Source organism: Scylla paramamosain, chromosome 20 (assembly GCF_035594125.1).
Source record: "Scylla paramamosain isolate STU-SP2022 chromosome 20, ASM3559412v1, whole genome shotgun sequence".
Classification (NCBI taxonomy): Eukaryota; Metazoa; Arthropoda; class Malacostraca; order Decapoda; family Portunidae; genus Scylla; species Scylla paramamosain.
Window position 1 is genome coordinate 5,565,957 of NC_087170.1, and position 9,150 is coordinate 5,575,106.

General features: G+C 41.9%; 1 protein-coding gene across 1 annotated transcript; it reads right to left on the bottom strand.

Moving 5' to 3' along the window:
- Positions 1 to 1,199: 1,199 nt before the first annotated feature.
- On the bottom strand, positions 1,200 to 4,991 carry LOC135110192 (keratin-associated protein 19-2-like). Its single transcript, XM_064022223.1, has 3 exons — positions 4,752 to 4,991; positions 2,905 to 3,124; positions 1,200 to 1,536 (listed from the first exon to the last, which is right to left on the bottom strand). The coding sequence occupies exons 1-3, from the start codon at positions 4,770 to 4,772 to the stop codon at positions 1,529 to 1,531; spliced, it is 249 nt and encodes an 82-aa protein (XP_063878293.1). The 5' UTR covers positions 4,773 to 4,991; the 3' UTR covers positions 1,200 to 1,528.
- Between the last annotated feature and the right edge of the window lie 4,159 nt (positions 4,992 to 9,150).

The following is a 9,150-nucleotide window of genomic DNA, read 5'->3' on the forward strand; positions in this document are numbered from 1 at the left end:
CTTTTACATTTTTTTTTTTTTTTTTTTTATGTTTAGGTAAAGGCTGCTTCCTGCTTGATGAAGCAGCCTTCCTACCCTTATTTTTAGCTAAAGCCACATGTCAACTCAAGGCGTTTTGGTAGGTAAATATCATGGGCGAGAAATCAGTTAAGCAACACCTACTTTCAACCCCACTCCATATCTGCCTCCCCATCCCCACTCCCTCCTAGTTCCTACATTTCTCATACACCCATCCCATTCTCCTCCATCTAAACTGTATGTATGTATGAACGAGGTATGATAAGTATGGGGGTGGAGAGAGGAATGCCCATATATATATATATATATATATATATATATATATATATATATATATATATATATATATATATATATATATATATATATATATATATATATATATATATATATATATTGTTGTTTTTTTACCACAAAAACCCGTTTTTTTTCTTATTGGGTGTTTTTTTTTTTAATGCCATCACTGCGATTAACCGGATTTTATAAAGTATGTGTGTGTGTGTGTGTGTGTGTGTGTGTGTGTGTGTGTGTGTGTGTGTGTGTGTGTGTGTGTGTGTGTGTGTGTGTGTGTGTGTGTGTGTGTGTGTGTATACTGTTGAATATTCAGTTTGCCATTTAGATGTCCGTTAATCCCTCTCCCACAGCCTCTCTCTCTCTCTCTCTCTCTCTCTCTCTCTCTCTCTCTCTCTCTCTCTCTCTCTCTCTCTCTCTCTCAAAGTGCATTTATGTATGTATGCATGAATGTACGTATCTATTTAACTGTCTATTAATCTATCTGTCTATCTATTCAGCGCGCAGGCGCTCGCATACACACACACACACACACACACACACACACACACACACACACACACACACACACACACACACACACACACACATCGTCCTCATGGTGGCCTGTATAACCGTTCTTTTAACCTTTTGTCTCTCCTTCTCCTCCTACTCCTCCTTCTCCTCTTCCTCTTTATCGCTTCCCTTCCGGGCTTATTTTATCACACTCCCCCGCCTCGCCTGCTACTTAGCCAAGCGTAGCGCATACTTTCTACCCCTTTGGCTTCAACTGCCACACACACACACACACACACACACACACACACACACACACACACACACACACACACACACACACACACATACACACACACACACACACACACACTAGGAGTAGTTAAATGATTGAGTTCTATGTGATTTTTTAATAGTGAATACTTAACATTCTTTTGTTTATGTGGAAGCGGAAAGGTGGAACAGGTATATACGTTTACTGCTTTCAAAGTCTTGCTAACGCTTAACTTACCCACTAGATTACAGCAGGAGAAGGAGAAAAAGAAAAACAAAGAAGACTAAATATAGCATAATTCCATTGATGAAATGATAACTGCCAGCTACGGAAGCCATTACTTTAAATGCAAGAATGGTCATGATTTTGCTCGCTGATCACTGCAGGTACATTTCATTCGAGGAGGCGAAGGACACACTGGTTTCTATATTCCCGAAGGGACGCACTCATTCACCAGTCTGAGGAGGCAAAGAAAATAATGTCACTTTAGAAGAGAAAATGTCAATTTTGCAAAACAGACTGATATAGATTTTTTTTCTTTTTGAGACAGAGAGAGAGAGAGAGAGAGAGAGAGAGAGAGAGAGAGAGAGAGAGAGAGAGAGAGAGAGAGAGAGAGAGAGAGAGAGAATCAAATGGAGGCAAACACATGTTACGGGCTAACCTGTTGAAGAAAGAAAGTGAAAAAAAAGTTCTGCTGTTGTTGCCTCCACCAGCAACAACAAACAATTTCATACAATTACAACTTTCTCAGTAGGATGAGATCTATTAACAATTTCGCTGCGGCATGCAACAGTTCACCACACTGAAAGTAATGCATGGAATTTTTTTAAGTATCATAAAAAAATGGTAAAGAGAGTTTTCAATTCCTGGCAAGAACAATGTCTGGAGGTGGTTGTAGAAAAAGGATAAATGTCTCAGAGTGGCTAATAATAAAGGAAAGATGTACCAAATAGTATTGAAAGGAAGCTATTGTAACAGTGATGAAGGCAAGTAACTGACTGTTCTATTTATTCCTCCAATGAAACCTTTTAGCCTGTGAGGACTAATCTTTGTAGCTCCTGCCTCGTTGTGACTGGCTGAACACGAAGATGGAAGTTGAGAGTAACAAAGAGGAAAGGGATTCGACTTATGAGTGAAGAAGTGTAAGTGATGTGTAAGAAACCATCTCACTCTCTGTCTTCCCCTTGATATTCTTTTGTCAACATGTTGTTTATAATGTGTTTTCGTGCTTTCGCACATCTGTTCCATTCATTCATTCTCTTTCAACATTAGACTGCCACGTTTTTACTTTTTTTTTTTTTTCTTGTTAATTTGTGGTAAATAAACCTATCTATTATGAGTATCTAGCAATCTCCCTAGCCGTCTGTCTATCTTTATGTCTATATGTAGCACACACACACACACACACACACACACACACACACACATCTCCAGTCAGACAGACAATTAACTACAAACAACTGAACTTCGAAACCAGTGAATTATGGAAACCGAAGCAACGAAGCGAACCAAAGTCAAGTCTCAGATGATAACAAAATTACCAATAAGTATTATTTTCTAACTTGAATTTGAATCCAAGTTTCGAACTCAATGAAGTACAACCAGTACCACGAGTATCCATCTATATGTCTATCTGTCTATCAGTCTATCTATCTATATATCAGGCAGGCAATCCCACAGGTGGTGGCTCAGACAAAGCACCACACACTCATACGGTGGTCTCGTGGACCACCTTATAAGGAACTTAGGCTTAGCACAGTTGACCACATACATCCACAGAATCTACACATACACTTACAAATAAACAAAGTACACATAATACATACATCCCCTATATCCATAGCCGCGTCCGTATCCATACCCGCCGAAGCCGCCAAATCCGAAACCTCGGCCGAAACCTCGACCATGTCCGAACCCATGTCCGAACCTATGGCCGAAGCCGCGTCCGAATCCACCTCCATATCCTCCGTATCCGTAACCATAAGAAGGATTTGGGGAGGGCGAGGGGACGGCGAGAGCAGAGACCACCACCAGTGCCACCATCAGCTGCGAAAGGGACGAAGGGGTGAAGGTGAGAGAAAGGAGGGGATGATGAGAAAGGGAAGGGATGAGGTGAGGGTGAGAGAAGGGAAGAAAGGAGGAGAAAGGCAACGGATGAATAATGAAAGTAAGTTGAAGGAAGACATTTGGGACGTAATAGTTGGTTCGTGTGTGTGTGTGTGTGTGTGTGTGTGTGTGTGTGTGTGTGTTTGAGAGAGAGAGAGAGAGAGAGAGAGAGAGAGAGAGAGAGAGAGAGAGAGTAATAGTTATAATAATAATAATAATGATAACAATAATAAAAATAAATGAAGGAAAAGTTTTGAGTATAATCTTGAAACACATCCTTGACTGCAATAAAAGTCATCGAGAAGCCAAGACCTCTTAGTGCCTGTAGTTTTATTCTCACTTAGTAACATCAAAGAGGATTACTGGATACATCAACAGTCTTCTGTACAGCCTCTCCCATGTCCATATGTGGTTGCTGTTCCTCACTAGTCTTTTCCATAACGCTCTGTCTTCTGCCCTTTCTCCCTTCCACCCTCTCTCTCTCTCTCTCTCTCTCTCTCTCTCTCTCTCTCTCTCTCTCTCTCTCTCTCTCTCTCTCTCTCTTTAGTAATCTTATGCAATCCTTCTTTCTCTTCTTCTAGCCTATGCCATAGTCTGTCAGAATGCCATCCACCACCTTCCATCCTTCCGTCACTTCCCAGTCACTTCCCAGTCTATTATCCTCAAACAGTCTAGTTCTCATCCAATAGACTAGTGATTGTTGTTGTTTCGTTGACCTCACCAGGGATTAATAAGGCCAAGAAGAAGAGGAAGAAGAGAATTGTTGTTTGAAATGTGCAGTAATGACTTTTAATTTGCATAACCTTAACTACCTCTGCTTTCTTCAGACCCGAGGAAGCCCTCAACAGACTGGCTTAATTTATCTTAGACCCTAGGAAATCCTCAGTAGACTGGCTTAGATTATGTTAGGCCCCAGAAATCCCTATACGTACCCTAGCTTGGATTATACTAGTCCTTTACAGTGAATTGGGTAGAAGAACCTTAAATGTAATCAGTTTGGTAACGCGCTGCCCTCTCTATCACTGAGTTTAGCATTTCCTCTCATTCTTATTCTAGGAACTAATCAAGGAAGTTGTCAGTGTATGGGGAGGATCTACGATTGCAGGGAATGCACAGTGGTAGTGAATGGTGCAGGATGCTTGTGTTCTGACCACAACTGTACTAGGCTTTTAACTACAAGAGGTCATTACCAGACTCTATTTGTAAATACCTTACGTTTCCACAAAATGATGCCTGTTATTCTCTATTTTATTTATTTTTTTCTGGTCTTTCAGTGTTCTGTCTTTATCCTCCTGTTCCTTTCATTCAGTATTCCGAGTGTATTTTTAAAATAGCCTTACGTTTCTACAAAATTATGCCAGTACTCTATTTTTCTTCTCATTGTTTCTGGTATCTTACTGTGTTCTGTCCCTATCCTTCCTTCCCTTTATTCTGTATACCCTCCCTGGCTCCTTGTTAGCGCCATCTGAATTTGCTACTGCAGTGACAAATATTAATCAGTACACCAGACAGTCAGTCAGTTAATCAGCCAACGCCTCCCCGCACAAGACACCGGCACTATACTCACACAAAGAGCCAAGACTTTCATGGTTGCGGCAGGAGTAAAAACAAGAGTGGGCGGCAAAGGCAGGTGCCGGAGTGGGTGAGAACAGCGGAGAGGAAGAGTGAAGCAGGGAGAGGTAAGTCACTTCACTGCATATACCCGGGCAGTTGTGACTTGTATATATACTAGTAAGCAATCACTTCCCTTCACTTGTGCCCGCGGCCAGGGTGAGTGAGCAGGGGATGATGGGAGGGGGGGGGGGGGCAGAACAAGAAAATTTGGGAGGAAGATCTTACTTCACTTCAAGTAGATAATGTTGATGAAAGTACTGTCTGTTTACCATCACACACACACACACACACACACACACACACACACACACACACACTCAAGCACCAACACATATTTGAAAATACACATATATATTTGGGTGTTCTTTGAAGAATCGCGACTGGAACGGTGCCTCCATACGGGAGACTATCATTTGCCATTTGAGATCTTTCACCCTTTCTAACCTCGACCCATACCTTGGATTCGAACCCGTGCACCTAAGGACACTTTGTCTCCCACTGTACCAAGGCACATGAGAGAGAGAGAGAGAGAGAGAGAGAGAGAGAGAGAGAGAGAGAGAGAGAGAGAGAGAGAGAGAGAGAGGAGAGAGAGAGAGAGAGAGAGAGAGAGAGAGAGAGAGAGAGATGCCGGCCACTTGTCCCTCCCCAGGCGCAGGGAAGAGAAAGGGAACGAACGACAGCAGAGAAATGAGAGGCGAGGAGTGGAGGGAGGAAGGGCCGGGAAACGGCGGGGCCAGGTAGGGCGGGGGCAAGAGTGCGGGATGGCAAAAAAAAAAGAAAATAAATAAATAAAAGGCGAACCGAAATGGCACACACACCAATTGGTCGAGAGAGAGAGAGAGAGAGAGAGAGAGAGAGAGAGAGAGAGAGAGAGAGAGAGAGAGAGAGAGAGAGAGAGTTGTCCCTCCGCGGGCTTGTGTTGACCCGACATTATTAGTTTAATCAGTATATCCTGAGGTTAAGAGGTGTATGTCTGCAGTGTATGTGTGTCTGATGTGTGTGTGTGTGTGTGTGTGTGTGTAATGATAATAATAATAATAACAATAATAATAATAATAATAATAATAATAATAATAATAATAATAATAATAATAATAAACGGTTTATTATTTAGGCAGTTAACAAACTGAAAATGTACATAGGGGGTGGGGAAAAACTTAACATTAATCCTAAAGGTAAGTCTAATCTAGGAGGGAAATACTATCGATTGATGGCTCGCACCATGGTGGGAATCAGACTGAGTCTGTACCGGTCCGTGCGCGGCGTCTTTAGGAGCGTTATCTTGTTGTGGTGCCTGGTGGCACGGACAGGGCGAGGCGTGTCAGGCGGCAGCATGTTTCTGAGACGTGGATGATGCAGTAGTCCCCTTCCAAACTTCTCCAGAGCCTCTCGGTGCCTGGTGGATAGTGTGTGTGTGGTGTGTGTGTGTGTGTGTGTGTGTGTGTGTGTGTGTGTGTGTGTGTGTGTGTGTGTGAAAATTAGATGTGGTGTGTGTGTGTGTGTGTGTGAAAATTAGATGTGGTGTGTGTATGTGTGTGTGTGTGTGAAAATTAGAAAAATTTTGTGCAAGTCATGTGGCAATGAAGGTTTGCTTAAGTTACTTTTCTTCTCGAAATAAATATTCTCTCTCTCTCTCTCTCTCTCTCTCTCTCTCTCTCTCTCTCTCTCTCTCTCTCTCTCTCTCTCTCTCTCTCTCTCTCTGGTTCAAGTTACATTTATCTCAACCTTTTTTATTTAGGGCATTTTTTTTTTTCTGCCTGTGTCGCAATTCACTGCAATTCTAACACTTCACATTAGTACTAACTGACCCACTACACACACTCTCTCTCTCTCTCTCACACACACACACACACACACACACACGAGGTGAACTTGCAAGTAGATGACGTTGATTAGCAGAAAGTAAGAGTGTGGGAGCGGGTGAAGTGGATATCGCATGCATGGTGTGTGGAGAGAACTGCAAAGTGGATAAGAATTGAGGCAATAAAAAGTTCCAGTTCAATTATGATGACGCCATTTTCCTTATACCTACTTTTTACCATCATCATCATCAGTTACGAGTCCACTGCATAACATCCAATCCAAATAACAGATGCAGGGTGAGGTCAGGTCCGGGACGGAGTTGAGAGAGATAAAGCAAGATGAGAGAGGTGAGGTGAGGTGTGAGGGTGTAGAACAAGAGGAGGGAAGATGTGTCTGGAAGGGGCGGAGGAGAGAGGGAGGGGGAGATAGGTGTGAGTATGTTGGAATGTCCGGTCATGCTGAAATGAGAGGTGAGGTCGAGTCGAGTAGATGAGGGAGTGGAGAGGATGGTAGGGGCCGAGATGGGGGGATTAGGTGAAGTAAATGTAGATGAACTGTATAAATATTTCGTAGATAAAGTTCATACAGGTCAGTTAGCAAATATCCCGTATAGGGTAATAAGATCACAGAAAAATTACCCTAAATGATGACAGCTACGTTAAAACATTATATAGGGCGTAAGAGAAGTATATATAAAAGATTAAGGGCAGGTGAAGAAGTTTTAAGGTCACAATATAATGAATTAGTTAGAACAGTCAGGAAGTTAACGAGAAAAGCAAAGGGCAATTATGAATTAAAGGTAGCCAGCCAGGCGAAGACGGACCCCAAGGGATTTTATCAGGTATACAGGACGAAGAATAAGGATACTATAGGTCCATTAAAGGCAGCAGATGGGGAGCTGGTTACTTCTGGGGGGGAGAATAGTAAAATTCTGAATGAGTATTTTTTCAACTGTCTTCACCCAGGAAAACATGCAGGATATGCCAGATAGTGAACAGATGTTTAGAGCAGATGAGAATGAGAAACTGACAGATATTTCCATAACTAGGGAGATAGTGGAACAAGAGATAGATAGGATAAAAAAGTTCAAGACACCAGGACCAGATGAAATACATCCCAGAGTACTTAAGGAATGTAAAGAGATCACTAGTGAGCCGTTAGTTTCTGTCTTTAGGAAATCACTTGAGTCAGGTGAGGTACCAGTAATGTGGAGGCAGGCTAATGTAGTACCATCTTTAAGAAAGGAGATAAAACTTTAGCGTCTAACTATAGACCTGTCAGCTTAACTTCAATTGTAGGTAAAATATTAGAGTCAATAATAGCGAGTAACATTAGGGACCATTTAGACAAACCTAACTTGATAAATCAGTCACAGCATGGCTTCACGAAAGGGAAGTCTTGTCTGACAAACTTGTTAAGTTTTTACAGTAAAGTGTACGAGGCAGTATATAATGGAGTTAATTATGATACCTTATATCTGGACTTTGGTAAATCATTTGACAAGGTATCTCATCAAAGGCTCCTGAGAAAGGTTAGGGCACACGGGATAGATGGGAAGGTGTTAGGCTGGATAGAGTCATGGCTTAGCGACAGGCGACAGAGAGCTGTAATAAACAGCTCGAAATCCGAGTGGGGTCATGTAATTAGTGGGGTGCCACAGGGATCAGTATTAGGGCCATTGTTATTTCTAATATATATCAATGACTTGGATAGTGGAATTAGTAGCGATGTTAGTAAATTTGCGGATGACACAAAGATAGGTAGATTAATTAAGTCAGAATCGGATGCCATCGCCGTGCAGGCAGATTTAGATAGGATGAATGAATGGACGGACAGATGGCAAATGCAATTTAATATCAACAAATGCAAAGTACTTAGCGTAGGTAGAGGAAACCCACACAGTAGGTACACATAAAACAACGAAACTCTGGTAGGTACAGGGTACGAGAAAGATTTAGGAGTCATAGCTCTGAACTCCGTCTAGGAAAACAATGCATAGAGGCCAGAAATGGGGCAAATAGAGTACTAGGATTAATTTTTAGGAGTGTTAAAAGTACAAGGCCGGAAGTAATATTAGTACTTGGCGCTGGTCAGACCTCATCTAGACTACGCTGTGCAGTTCTGGTCCCCACATTACAAGAAGGATATAGGTCTACTAGAATCAGTACAGAGGAGAATGACTAAAAGGATACAGGGGATGAGGAGTATTCCTTACGAGGCGAGATTGAAGTTGTTAAATTTACATTCTTTAGAGAGACGTAGGTTAAGAGGGGACCTGATAGAAGTCTTCAAGTGGTATAAGAGTTATAACAAGAGGGATGTAAGCAAAATTCTTAGGATCACCAACCAGGGTAGAACAAGAAATAACGGGTTCAAGCTTGAAAAATTTAAGTTTAGAGTGGTAGATGAGTGGAACGGACTCAGTAATCACGTTGTTAGTGCTAGAACATTAGAGAGCTTTAAGAGAAGATTAGACAGGTTTATGGATGGGGATAATAGATGGAAATAGGTAGGTATATTTCATACAGGGACTGCCACGTGTAGGCCTG